General features: G+C 39.2%; 1 protein-coding gene across 3 annotated transcripts in view; it reads left to right on the top strand.

Annotated features, from left to right (window-relative positions):
- The window catches only part of LOC124802713 (ATP-dependent DNA helicase DDM1-like), a 138,251-nt gene that overhangs the window by 29,313 nt on the left and 93,669 nt on the right, over positions 1-15,269 (top strand). For all 3 annotated transcript variants that reach the window (XM_047263677.1, XM_047263678.1, XM_047263676.1), the window contains 5 exons: positions 3,761-3,846; positions 4,681-4,729; positions 5,759-5,845; positions 5,932-6,114; positions 7,036-7,253. In XM_047263677.1, the coding sequence (XP_047119633.1) occupies positions 3,761-3,846; positions 4,681-4,729; positions 5,759-5,845; positions 5,932-6,114; positions 7,036-7,253 (623 nt within the window). The remainder of the gene's footprint in view (positions 1-3,760; positions 3,847-4,680; positions 4,730-5,758; positions 5,846-5,931; positions 6,115-7,035; positions 7,254-15,269) is intronic.

The raw sequence follows: 15,269 nt of genomic DNA, 5'->3' as shown, positions 1-15,269 counted from the left end.
AGCTATGATTTAGATGTGCTCTGTGCAGAATATCAGGCGGCTTCCTCTTTCATGTCTTAGCCCTGATCCATATTCACCTACTACGTTTCCTTCTCTCCCTTCTCCTACTACCGAATTCCTGTCACCCATGACTATTAAATTTTCGTCTCCCTTCACTATCTGAATAATTTCTTTTATTTCATCATACATTTCTTCAATTTCTTCATCATCTGCAGAGCTAGTTGGCATATAAACTTGTACTACTGTAGTAGGTGTGGGCTTCGTGTCTATCTTGGCCACAATAATGCGTTCACTATGCTGTTTGTAGTAGCTTACCTGCACTCCTATTTTTCTATTCATTATTAAACCGACTCTTGCATTACCCCTATTTGACTTTGTATTAATAACCCTGTAGTCACCTGACCAAAAGTCTTGTTCCTCCTGCCACCAAACTGCACTAATTCCCACTATATCTAACTTTAACCCATCCATTTCCCTTTTTAAATTTTCTAACCTACCTGCCCGATCTGACATTCCACGCTCCGATCCGTAGAACGCGTTTTCTTTCTCCTGACGACGACGCCTTTCTGAGTAGTCCCCACCCGGAGATCCGAATGGGGGAATATTTTACCCAGGAGGACGCCATCATCACTTAACCATACAGTAAAGCTGCATGCCCTCAGGAAAAATTACGGCTGTAGTTTCCCCTTGCTTTCAGCCGTTCACAGTACCAGCACAGCAAGGCCGTTTTGGTTAGTGTTACAAGGCCAGACCAGTCGATGATCCAGACTCTTGCCCCTGCAACTACTGAAAAGGGAGCTTACGGCAGCCAGCAAAAAGAAGAAATTCGACAAAGACTTTCACTTCTTCAACTGTGAGGATAAAATCCTGCATATTCTTTATATTTACCGTATATCTCACAGTTTCTGTCACTATGAACACGTATATGTTTTCATTCATCAGTTCTTTGAACATCTCCTTCGGAGTCAAGGAAGAAAGTTGTTCCTTCAATTCCTCTCTCTTTCTGCTGATGTCATGATCACTCACTAGTTTGAGACAGCTTTGTATAAACTGGAGGTGTCTTTTTCCAATTGCTTTTCTCATCGGTAAGACGTCTCTCCTTCGATTTACTTCTGGAAACTTGGTATGTACTTGGCAGTGAAGTTTTACATACAGTTTCTTCGTTATTCTCTGATGCAACATAATGTAATTCAATAGCCCCTGGCACATCTGAGACTTCCACTGTTCCAGTATACATCGTCTGTACCTTTTTCTTTGTCGGTCATACAGTCTACTTTAGGACGACATACGGTGATATCAATATGGTCCTGGTCATCTGACACCGCATTATAGAATGCGTCACTGTTTATTATTTTTTCTATTTCTTCGTTAGTGAGGTATCTATCTCATCTGAATGCCATTATAATCTATACAAAATGAAATGAAATAAAATGTAATAAAATAAAGTGAAATGAAAGAATAACACATTAGCACAAACTACAGAAAAGGGAATGTGTGAATACGTCTGTCCATCTGGAACTGTATTATTTACTTATGGGTAACATATTCATAAATATACTTACGTAATACGCGGTAAATTTCAAAGTAACTTCATATCCTGTATATAAAAAAGAGGGGTCGTTACCTACCTTAGCAACAAAATCTGGTAAAATTACCACGTTCTGAAAAGAAAATACATCAGCAGCAGCAGAGTTTTGTTAACACCAAGTCCCAGTGTCCTATTTCGAGTACACCAAATTTTATAACAATGGAAAACAATGAATATAACTCCAATTGAACTAACAATGCAAGTAGTTTAAAAGACACGGCTATAAATACTCACAAAAAGATCTTTGCCACATATTTCAAATATTACGAAATTGTTGATAAAGTAAATACCTGTAGTAATGAAAAGTGTGCCTCAGTATTCAATAATCAATTAATGGTAGGATTTGTTGCTTTTAATTTCCTGTAAGCATACATTTGTTATAAAAAGCATCAACAAGTGATGTAGAACAGTAATAGTTGCAAATTAATAATTTATTGTGTATTTATAAATAAATATATGCTCTGTCCTCAAAATAGGACACTGGTACTTACTGGGTTAATATTGCCCCTGTTCGGAAATATCGTCCATCCGGGACTGATGCACAGAGCAGTCCGAGTTGTGGTGGAGAGGTGGGTCGTCTCCACGTGACCTGTGATTGCGTTCAGTGATTTTGTTGTTTCCTCTTCTTTTATTGCTCTCACGTTAAATGATAACAAAACGGGTTTTTGTGGCTGGGAGCTATCAAATGAATTAAAATACGTTCGCGTAATTGCGGCAGGCTAAAATATGTTAATAGTTTCAGATTTTATTTCCACCTTTCTGACAGTCAAACATTAATCGCCTTATAGAACAATGAAGTTATTTTTGCCAGTTTGCTAAAGAGATTTGGCTTTTATTAATCCTTTCTACCGAGGCAGTCAAATTATATGAAACTAATTGTTTAATTTCACTCTATTGGCCAGTTTAAACTGTTCACTGCATTCAAGTGCACGTATGGCATTATGCCATAATAAAGAACCAAACATGAGATAATGCAGTACTGGTACTCCAAGAAAATTTACATACGTATGTGCATTTTAAGCCGAATTATGTATTTTAGTATGGCTCATGATATTCCGACGTTCTTGAAATATCCTCTGGTGTCTTGTTTCTTTTATGACATAATGTAAGATCTTTTAATGTTTTACACGTACGAACATATGGGCTTCCTGCGTCATCGTAGCTGCGCAAGTGCGGTGACGCTTGTTATCTGGTGCTCTCTTGCAACTGCAGAAACGAACCTATTTCTAACAGGTCGCGGGAAAATGTTACGAATTGTGGTTTGAAAAACATTGCATTCAAAGCAGATTTCCTTTTACTTAAGATGAGCTACGTGTGAGAATGTACGATGAATTTCTTAAATCACAAAGCGTTTGACTCTCATTTAAAAATGAATTCTTTGAGGACGACCATTTAGAAGAATTTCGAGCCCAGATCAGACATTTACTGGCACATTTGTGTGCGCAAATAAGATCAACATTATATGTGCAAGCTTAGCTTCCCTTCCAACTTATTAATCTTCAAGACCAATATTACATGTGAGTGCTATGCATATTAATTTAAGCCATGAACTGTTCTTATTTGTGTATTCGTGCTACTTAAGAGTGATGTTGCTATTGGCTGACTACATCACGTGTCCTACGCTGTCATCAGTTGGCGAGATCACGTGAATGAGCTATGACTGGCTTACAAAAGTGCATCGCAATCTCAATTTCAATGTTTCGGAAAGTGACATGCATTGTTTGGTGGAATTTAAATTGATACCTTCGTAATACGAAAATATGCAGCGTACATGATGCTGCTCATCAAAGGTATTTCAAAACGTGTTTTCCCCCCTGAGTTTCGTTTTCTAAAGTGCCGGCAAATTCTACATCGCTATATAAAACCATAAACATTCAAAGGATTGATGAGTTTTACAGTGCCGAGGAAGAGTATACTGTCACTTAACAAGGAAAAAGTGTATTTTCACCCGGGAGAAAGTGTATTTTTAACCAGGAAATCTGGGGAATTTTTTTTTCCTTGTCCACATATACACCCTGAAGATGCTTGGGAGGACATCACAACAGTCTTCATAAAGTGAAACCTTGGCCTGTACTGTGAACTAACCTAATGTGATTGAATAGTCCATGAACTATTTAAAATGCCAGTAAAGATCCAGGCAGTAAACTTCAATTTTAATTCTTTATGTTGCAGAAGGAACAAGTAGCTAAACTGGATGAGCTTCTTGTTATTGTTGAGAAAGTATCTGCTGTTGTAAAAGCAATATTTGAAGCAAATGAGTAAGTAGAATTCATATTACAATAGATATTGTGTTTGTATAAACTAATTTAATTGGTAACATAAAATATGCGTGACACTGTAAATTTAAAAATAAATTATCCAAGTATTGACATTCTTAACTAGGCAGTGAATAAACTAAGTAAAATAGTTTTGTATACAAGAGCTTCCATTTTCTTAATGGACGGGTTTTGTACAAATATGGCCTTAAATAAATCTTGATGTCGTTCTGCTATTAGTATATCATTAGGACAGATTCTGATTCTTACTAGTCACCAATAGAACAACAATGTTGAGATCTGATGCCTAATCTTTCAAAAACAGTCAGTTTTAAGTCATTCATGATCTCATCAAAAATTTAATATCTTAATGTTCGTGAAGTATGTCAAATAAGTAAACCACAGTCTTTTTTTTTAAAAAAAAAAGAAAGAAAGATTGCATTCTTAGACTATTTTCCTTGTTTGTCGTGTACAATCAGTTATTATTACAGTATGTTTTTGTGAATATTTGTGTATTAGGTCCAGTCTACTTCTTCACTTGGGGGTTAGCAAATCACTTTTCATTTAAGAATAAGATAGATCAGAAGAAAAAAGACTGTGTACGCTAGAAACACAATATTTTGAGAGCTTGAACCTTAATCAGCGTCAATGTATCTAGGTCTGTATCTCTTGCATCAAATTTCAGTGAAAGCAAATATTTTACGATGATGAAATTAGTTTCCTGTATGTAGACTTCAATATTTTTTGCTGTATTGTCTGGCAGTCAATGCATTATTACCATTTTACAGAAAAAAATTACATCAGAGCTTTCTTATTTTATATTTTCATCTCTTGTAGGAAACAGAAAAAAGAGGGTGCCTTCCATGGCGTGGATGCTGTCTTACAGGTAAGGAGATATGATGGCAAATCCTGTTCTTTATTTTAGTGTTATCCATATTGTGAACCCGAGGTAGCACCACACTCCAGTCACTTGGCTGACCAACATACTTGCACATGGGAAGCGGTAGTCTAGGGCAGAAAGTTCTGGTCTTAATTTAAAACTGTCAGTGCGTGTCACTCTATATGGTGCTGTCACATTACCCCTTGTTCTTTAGAATCTCTCTTCCAGTGTCCCTGACTCAATCCATTTGTTCATTCACATCAACTAATTTCTAGCCCAGTGGCATGGGCAACTGTCCCCTCCCATTCCAAGGAATAAAACACAGGCACACAAAACAACACTGAAAGCCCAGCACAATGTATCTGTACACATATATGCGTGTGTGTGTGTGTGTGTGTGTGTGTGTGTGTGAGAGAGAGAGAGAGAGAGAGAGAGAGAGATTTATCTTTGCAACTTATGTACCCACAAGAGAAAATATCCAGATCACTCATACGTGATCAACAGTGGGGAAACAGCTATCGCTCTATGGATGTAGACTTCCCCAGTGTATAATACTACTGATGAAAAGCTCTCGGGGTTTTCAGTCGGATGGCCATGTTAACAGAATGTAATTTTTGCCAGGATACTTGCAGGGAAGATGCCGTGACACAATGCGCCATTCCCCTATATACTGTCATTTCACTTTCATGTCAGAGATCTGTGCAATTGTGGAAGAACCGCTGGCAGTGAGGGACAGTAAGCTGTGGTTGGCAAAGCCAACTATCCAGATGTGCTATTCCTCCTGCTGCTCACTGATTGTTACAAGTTTCTCATGTTATAACGAGTCCCTTTAGGTTTTAGTAAGTCTGATCTTTTCACCATGCTTCTGATATTGAGATGTGTTCTCTCCTGTGCCTTTCCTTGCACCAGCTCTGAAAATGTTCCTGTTACTTATGTAGCTAAGAGAAGACTGATAGATATTAGACAACAAATACAATTCTAGGTAATAAGTTTCATTGCTGTAATAGTGTGAAATATTGTTTTGTTTTGTTGTAGAGGCAGAATTCTGAGGCCTTAAAAAATGAGACACTGTTTATTGGAACATTAAGTCCCCATCAAATAGATGGTGTAAAATGGATGAAGGTAAGTGTCTGCGATTTATTACCAGTGTACATTTACTAAAAATTCAGTGTTGCCACTTACATGACTACTTACTTACTTTCTTCAAGGTGCTGGACGATCATGAGCTGAGTGGGATCTTGGCAGATGAGATGGGTATGGGTAAGACAGTGCAAGTGATTGCGTTTATCTGTCTTCTTTTAGAGCAGAATATCTCTGGACCATTTCTAATTGTGACACCACTCAGTGTTCTAAATAATTGGGAATCTGAATTCCAGAGGTTTGCTCCCAAGGTAAGTTCTTTCCAAATCTGAATTCCTGAGAACACTGAAGAAATGAATCACTTTCACATTTAGTTAATTTTATTTTTTCAGAACAGATGTTTATATCAACTTCATTTGTCTAAGTAACCAATATCTTTATAATTTAGTGGTATTAATAAGACTGTCTTAGAAAGAACTGGTGATGTGAAGAAGTTAACAATTCTTTCCATGTCTTGATTTGGAGAAACAACTGAAAAACCGTTCCTTGCACAAGTGATGGTTGTCGTACTTGTCACTGCAGTGACTTCAGCTCAGTAATAATTTGGTGAAGTTTGTTCGAAGCTTCTTTCATTATTTCCAGAGGTCTGTGGGCAATGAAGAAGTGGTTCAGTGCTAGAAGAGAAACTCTAGAAGCACATTCTGTTGGTGTGGATGTTGGTATCAGTAACAGGCTTTTCATGCTAGATTGAGCTTAACAGAAAGCCTTGAACAGTGTACATTATGCCAAAGAGGGAGTTGGGTTCTGCTTGCAGGCAATAACCAGCTGAACCTGCCATCACAGGGTTTCTTGACATAATGCCTTGTGTGGGTACTTCACTGTGAGAAATCTGTTAGCTCATCCCGTGGAAGTGTATCTGTCCTCTACAGGTCTGGTATATTCCTCCTCGATATCTTTCCAGTCAAATGCCGGGATGGTTCCTTTGATGAAAGGGCGCATCAGACTTCCTTCACTGAATCAACCAACCCAGTTGTGTATTTCAGTCATAGCCCATTTGTGATAGTAACAACTAAAAAATTGTTAGGGAAGACTTTGGTTCATTTCACCCTTTAGCAATCCACATTTAGGTATTCTGTGATTTGCCTGTATTGCTTAAGATCAGGTCTGTATCCATTCTGTATTGTAGATAAATTTCAGTGTTGGCTGGCTTTTTCATAATTTATAATTTACAGATACCTGTTGTGAAATTCGCTGGCTCTAAAGATCAACGCATGTCATTGTACCCCAAACTGAGACGGAAGACGACAGTTCTGACTACTGATATGACTCCAGTAGTTCTGACAAGTTATGATATAGCTTTGAGAGAGCAAATACTTGCAAAGTTCGACTGGAGGTTCATTATTGTTGATGAAGGTCATAGGTTGAAGAATGCGAAGTCCAAGCTTTACAAGTAAGTTTTCTAATTTGTTAAGTAAATTATAAATACTGGTGTGATGTGAGACAGTTTATTCTGAAAGAATTATTGTGTTAATATTGTGCTGCCAGGTATACAGCCGAGCTGTTGTTTCCATAATTTGATGAGTGACCCAGTATTTCACAGGTGCTAACTGTTATGCAATTAAATGTACTCACTGACTGGGCTCCTAATGGGCTATGCTCTATTGTTGATTCTGCATCACTATTTGTAGAAAAGTTCGATTCCTCGTGACTTCTACACTCTTTGATGATCTTTCATTTTTCAGGTCTCATGCTGATATTCCCGGAAGCACACTGGTCTCCTTGTATTTCATTTAATTTGAGGCACTGCTTGGCAACAACTGATTTAGTTGGTTATTTTAGTTGGGTGTGTTGGTGATGATATTTGTTTTTGCATCTATCTTCAACTGTTCTAATAGTCTGTCCCACACAAGTCATGGCACATTTGCATGGAATGTGATACAACCTTAACGAGAGTAAGTGGTTATAGTTGGGATGAGATGGTTGATGGATTCTGGGGAGAGATTCTGGGATAGGCGTAAGGATTTTAATAGGGATTGGAGGCTATGCTGGATGGCAGGGCTTGCAGGTGTGTGTCAGGCAGTGGATGCCTTCTTGTCAAGTAATCTCTGTGGCTTGTCACAACATTGTGGTGCCTTTTTCTACGGTGAGGCTGATTAAATAAAGGTCTGTTTTGAGGCTGTGGATGACAGTATTCCAGAGAAGGTACTTTGGAAGATGCCAAATTGAATGTGTATGTGCACTCTACAGTTCTAGAGGAGGATTCATCCAAAAGCTAATAAGATTCTCAGTGCCAATCAATGACTCGGTGCCTCAACTATTCAATATTTTGTTATTTTTATTCCTTAAATAATGTATGTCTAGCAGTTATATACATTTCCACAGGGTGTATACGACCCGGGAGATCCGGGAAAAACCCAAGAATTTTTTCATCTGGGAGAAAACCGTGGAAAAACCCGGGAGTTGTTTAAAATTCCAGGAAGTTTCATTGTTTAAGTTTTCTGTTAAATTTTTGTGATTTTGACTGGTAAGAACCAATACTCTAACAAAGGATATTACTGTATCCCGCTACTGCAGAATAATACTGCAGCAACAAAACATGGACGAGAGAGAAAAAAAAAAGGTAATAAAACTTAAGCTTCAAAGGTAATGTGCCATATACAACAACAAAACAGTGTTCATACAAGCGTCTGCCAACAGCAAAGTGTGTCAAAGGCTTTAGGAAGACTATGCAATGATTTGTAACAACAAATTGCCTCCGATGAGCGTGGCGTAACAACTGTTTCAATTAGATTCGTTTGAGCAGTTGCGGGCGGGCTCTTGCACGTGCGCAGCTGAGTCACATATGAGTAGTACTTTCTCCCGCTTCTGGTTACAGAAGTGTGGCTGGGCGCCAGTACTTAATATTGCCCCAGTTCGGAAATTAATAAATGTGGGGCTGATGCACAGAGCAGTCTGACTTGTGGTGGGGAAGTGGGTCGTCTCCACGTGACCTGTGTTTATGTTTAATGATTTTGTTGTTTTCTCTTCATTTATTGCTCTCACGTTAAATGATAACAAAACGGATTTTTGTGGCCAGGAGCTGTCAAATGAATTAAAATACATTCGCGTTATTACGGAAGGCTAAAGTATGTTATTAGTTTTTTATTTTATTTCCACCTTCCTGACAGTCAAACATTAATCGGCTTACAGAACAATGAAGTTATTTTTGCCGGTTTGCTAAAGAGATTTGGCTTTTATTAATCTTTTTTGTTGAGGCAGTCAATTTATTTGAAACTAGTTTCAACTGTTCACTGCATTTCAAGTGCACGTATGGCATTATGCCATAATAAAAAACCAAACATGAGATAATGCAGTACTGGTACTCCAAGAAAATTTACATACGAATGTGCATTTTAAGCCAAATTATGTGTTTTAGTATGGTTCACGAAATTCCAACGCTCTTGAAGTATCCTCTGGTGTCTTGTTTCTTTTATGACATAATGTAAGATCTTTTAATGTTTTACACGTACGAACATATGGGCTTCCTGCGTCATCGTAGCTGCGCAAGTGCGGTGACGCTTGTTATCTGGTGCTCTCTTGTAACTGCAGAAATGAACCTATTTCTAACAGGTCGCGGGAAAATATTACGAATGGTGGTTTGAAAAGCGTTACATTCAAAGCAGATTTCCTTTTACTTAAGATGAGCTATGTGCGAGAATGTACAACGAATTTCTTAAATCACAAAGCGTTTGACTCTCATTTAAAAATCAACTCTTTGAGGACGACCATTTAGAAGAATTTCGAGCCCAGAAGATCAGACATTTACGTCGTTATTAAAAATTTTACTGGCATATTTGTGTGATGTATTTTAAAGTGTAACAAGTGCAAAAAAGATCAACATTATATGTAGAAGCTTAGCTTCTATTCCAGCTTATTAATCTTAGAGACCAATATTATATGGGAGTGCTGAGTGTATTAATTTAAACCATGAACTTTTCTTATTTGTGTATTCATGCTACTTAAGAGTGATCTTGCTATTTGCTGACTACATCACGTGTCCTATGCCGTCATCAGCTGGCGAAATCACGTGACATTAGCTATGACGGGCTTACAAAAGCGCATCGCAATCTCGATTTCAATGCTTCGGAAAGTGACATGCAGTGTCTGGTGAATTCGAATTTATACCTTTGTAATACGAAAATATGCAGCGTACATGTTGCTGCACATCAAAGGTCTTTCAAAACGTGTTTCTCACCCCTGAGTTTCGTTTTCTGAAGTGCCGGGAAATTCCACTCCGGTATATAAAACCATAAACATTCAAAGGATTGATGAGTTTTACAGTGCCGAATAAGAGTATACTGTCACTTAAGAAGGAAAAAGTGTATCTTCACCCGGGAGCAAGTGTATTATGACCGGGAAATCTGGAAATTTTTTTTCCTTGGCCACGTATACACCCTGTTTCCAATATGTACACACTGGCAACAAGTTAAAATAGACTTTGGATGAAAGGTATACATACATACAGTGGTGATTTTACACAGTGTTGCTGTTATGCCTCTTTTATGAGTGAGGAAAATGTCAGCTAGGTGGGGAGTCACCTCGGGATATGGCACGATACTGCCTTATGCTGTAAAATTAGAGACAGCGTGCTGTGTGAATGGTCTCTGGGCTTAAGCTCTTGTATGGATGCGTAAGATGTAGTATATGTTACTTTGTGGCCTGATACCTCTCTACTTGTTTATCTGTAGAAACAGTGAAACCCGATATAACTTTGAATTGATAAAGGGGTAGAAAAGTTTTTGCAATACACGTACACAAGACCCAAAAGAAGTATTGTTAACACTCAAACTTGCCCTACTTTATACCTGTAATGTACCACATAGTGACATCCTGTAAATAGACATAAATGTTGCACATAAATAAACCCCTTGGATGAAAGAATAACCTTTATTTTGGAAGGCACATTTTGAAAACTGACTCTTTTTTTTTAGGTAAATGACAAAAATAAGTTTCTGTGCTCAACAGCATTATTAATAGTTGTCATATTAAAGGTCTAGCTAACAAACCACCTTCCTCAATGTGGACCACCACCTCACAGATGGCTACATCTGTACGTCTGTCTGTATCAGACCTACTAACCACCCGCAATATCTCCACTTTGACAGCTGCTCCCATTCCATACCGAGAAGTCCCTCCCATACAGCCTAGCCACCTACGGCCTTTAACATCTGTAGTGACAAGCAGTCCCTCTCGAAATATATCAAGGATCTCACTGAGGCCTTCACAGACAGTTAGTACACTCCCAACCCTATACAGAAACAAATCTTCCATGTATTATGTCTCCTGTCACCTGCCACCTCTCAAAGTCCCACTGTTTGGCCACAGAGGGGCATTCCCCTCATGACTCAGTACCACCCAGGATTGGAACAACTGAATCACATTGTCTGCTAGGGTTTCAACTATGTCTCATCATGCACTGTAATAATGAATGTCCTTCTCTTCCTTGCTTCTTCTTCTGAGAGAGTTCAGGAAGTTGGTTCTGTACAGCAATTTTTTTAAGGGAAAAAAAACTGTTACTTTGTGGCCTGATACCTCTCCACTGATACAACTCCTTCCCACCTTTCCAACGGTGGTATTCTGCCACCCACCAAATCTAAACAATATCCTACTCCATCTCTGCACAACACCTGCTCTCAAACACTGGACTCGCATTCGGGAGGACGACGGTTCAATCCCGCGTCCGGCCATCCTGATTTGGGTTTTCCGTGATTTCCCTAAATCACTCCAGGCAAATGCCGGGACGGTTCCTCTGAAAGGGCACGGCCGACTTCCTTCCCCATCCTTCCCTAATCCGATGAGACCGATGACCACGCTGTCTGGCCTCCTTCCCCAAACAAACAAACCAACCAACCAACCAACCTGCTCTCAACCCCTTGCGTCATGGCTCATATCCCTGTAGTAGACATAGATACAAGACCTGTCCCATACATCCTCATACCTAATGTAGTCTGATCACAAGAATCACCTATTCCATCAAAGGCAGGGCTGTCTGTGAAAGGAGGTGTGTGATCTACTAATTAAGCTGCCATCACTGTGCTGCATGCTATGTAGGCATGACAATCAACACACTGTCTGTTATATGAATGGCCGCTGTTAGACTGTCACCTAGAAACACCTGCACCACCCAGTTGCTGAGCATGTGCTGCCCGACTCAATGGTCTTAATTGTAGTGACTGCTCCACAGCCCATGCCATCTGGGGATCTTTCCCACCAATGCCAGCTTTTCTGAATTGCACAGGTGGGAACTCTCCATGCAATATGTCCTATATTTCTTTAACCATGTCATTGTCCTTTACCCTCCTATCCACTTCCCTGGTCCCACTCCAACCCTATACAGCCCTTTATTCCAACGACATCCACAGCCTTTTCTACTTACCTCCTTTCCCCTGCCCCCTCCCCACCACATCTCTGTATGCTTCCTCAAGCAGCACCTCCTCCCTCCCTGCCGCAACCTCCTTCTTGTTCCCATCACTCAGATTGCTTCTCCCATCATGTACAGTTGCTCGCAGTCTAACCTTGGCAGCGTGAGACAGTATCGTGTGTGTGCGCAGCATTTGAATCTAATTCAGAAGGCCTTTTGGCCGAAAGCTTACTTGAGTATTCTTTTTGTTGTGCCTGTTTGTGAGTCAACATCTCCATTGTGTGATGAGTAGCAATCTTATCATAATACAGGGTGCATATGACTTAGGCCAACCAGGAAGTCCGGGAACAACCCGGGAATTTTTCATAATTTTAGATTTTAGTTATGTTTTTGTAATTTTGACTGGTAAAAATTGATTCTCTAGCAAAGAATGTTACTGTATACTGCTACTGGAGAACAATACTGCAGCAATGAAATATAAATGAGAGAAAAAAATAAAACTTCAGTTGCAAAGGAAATGCGCAATTTACAACAAAACACCATGCACACACAAGCGTCTGCAAACAGCAAAAATATGTCAAATTGGGCGAAGACTATGTAATATTTCATAAACATAAACTGCGTTCTATGAGAGTGACGTCACAACTGTTTACATTAGGTCCATTTGAGCAGTTGCCAGCGGGCTCATGCACATGCGCAGTTGACTCGCATATGAGTAATGCAGTCTCCCACTTCTGGCTACTTGATGTGTGGCTGTTAGCTGTATCGGCAGTAGCAACAAGCAGCCAGATCCTAACGAGAAAAATTTTTCTCGCCCACCCTAGCTGCCAGATTCGCGCATGGGGAGAGTTGTCTGAGTTATAATGACCAGTGTTTGCGTTAAGTGATTTCACTGTTTCCTCTTCGTTTACAGCTCCCATGTCAAATGAAAACAAAACAGGTTTCTGTTTCCGGGAGCTATCAAGTGAATTAAAATAAATCCACATAATTAAGGAAGGCAAAAATATATTATTAGTTTCAGTTTTCTGATTTTATTTCCAAGTTCTTAGCAGTCAAGCATTAATTGCCTTGCAGAACAATGCTAAAGAAATTTGGCTTTATTATTCTTTTCCGCTGAGGCAATCAATTTATTTGAAACTTAAGTGGCCGGCTGGAGTGGCCGAGCGGTTCTAGGCACTACAGTCTGGAACTGCGCGAGCCCTATGGTCGCAGGTTCGAATCCTGCCTCGGGCATGGATGTGTGTGATGTCCTTAGGTTAGTTAGGTTTAAGTAGTTCTAAGTTCTGGGGGACTGATGACCACAGAAGTTAAGTCCCATAGTGCTCAGAGCCATTTGAACTATTTTGAAACCAAGTGTTTCATTCCACAGTATTGGCTAGTTCCAATTGTTCACTGAATTTCAAGTGCACATTTTCATCTTCTGCCATGTATGCCATTTCGCCATAATGAAGACCCAAACATTAGATAGTACAGTACAGGTACTCCAAAAAAATTTACATCCCAAAAACCACACTGTAAAGCTTAATATCAGGTGGGACCTACTTCATTGTGAAACTGGACAAACCAGTGTGCATTTCAAGCCGAATTATGCACTTTGGTATGGCTTACGAAAGTCCAATGCTCTTGGAGTATCCTCTGATGTCCTGTTTCTTTTATGGCATAATGTAAGATCTCTTAATGCTTTATACATATGAATGTGCAGGCTGCAGCTACGCACGCGCAATAATGCCTGTTTTCTGGTACTCTTTGGCAACTGCTAAATCGAACCTGTTCCTAACAGTCTCGGGATAGTATTGCGAATGGTGGATTTGAAAACCGTTATTTTCAAAGTAAATTTCCTTTTACACAAGATCAATTCTGTTACTTGTGAGAAAGTGGGATGAATTTGTTAAATCACAGGGCATTTGGCCTCGTTTAAAACTGAACACTGAGGACCAGCCACTTAGAAGAATTTTGAGCCCAGATTTTAAATTTACTGGCACATTTGTCTGATGTATCTTAAAGTATAACACACACAAGAAAGATTAGCTTCTCTTGTAGCTTTTTAATCTTAGAGGCCAATATTGTATGTGAAAGCTTAGCTTTTCTTGTAGCTACACTGTGTGTGTTAGCATGAACCATTAACTTTTCCTTATGGTGTGTTCGCATTACATAATAGTTATCTGGCTATTGGTTGACTACAACAGGTGTTCTATGCTCTGAATATCTGCTGTCTTCGGCTGGCGAGATAGGATTGGTTTACAAAAGGGCATCGCAATCTCGATTTCAACTCTGTGGAAACTAACGTGCTGTGTTTGGTGCAATTTGAATTTATACTTTTGTAATACAAAAATACGCAGCGTATATGTTGCTGCACATCAAAGATCTTTCAAAACTTCTCCTTTTTTCATCAAAGGTCTTTCCAAAAAATGGTGTCTTTATGTTAACATAAGAGAAAGAAAGGAATGGTTGACCACAAACAAGTCAGCAACTCCCCTCTGAGAGACCTGTGTGCACTCAAAGAAGATGACGATATGCATCTGGTGGAACAGCAACGGTTTGATTTACTACAAATTGCTTCTCTGAGGTGTAACAACTGAGATGTCTAGCACATAATCCCAAGAACAAAGACCCAGAAGACTGTGAAGTGATGCTACTCCATGAGATTGCCTGCCTGCATTCTGCTAGACTGACAAAAAACGCTATACAGGAATTGGCTTGAGAAAGTCATTATGCGCACACTTTATTCACCTGATCTTGTGCCCTCAGATTTTCACCTTTTCCATTATTCATTGAAGAATCTCTAAGGAACTTTCTTTCCGGATGAAAATGTGCTCTGAACATGGTTTGATGAGTTGTTCGCCTCAAAACCATGTGTCTTGTACAGTTGCGGAATCTAACAGTTACTCCAGTGTTGGCAGACTGTTGTAAATAATGAAGGAGAATATATTATTGATGCTTAATGTCTCTGTTATGTGGACAGAATTTAATAAGCTTCTGGAAAAACACTATGAACTTACACATCAACCTAATTACTCTCTGTTGTTAGGAGGAATTTATTGTGATACTGATTTGTTGTAAAATTAT

The sequence above is a fragment of the Schistocerca piceifrons genome, chromosome 6, assembly GCF_021461385.2.
Source record: "Schistocerca piceifrons isolate TAMUIC-IGC-003096 chromosome 6, iqSchPice1.1, whole genome shotgun sequence".
Taxonomy (NCBI): Eukaryota; Metazoa; Arthropoda; class Insecta; order Orthoptera; family Acrididae; genus Schistocerca; species Schistocerca piceifrons.
Note: the sequence above shows the minus strand (reverse complement) of the source record. Positions and strands in the feature narration are given on the sequence as shown.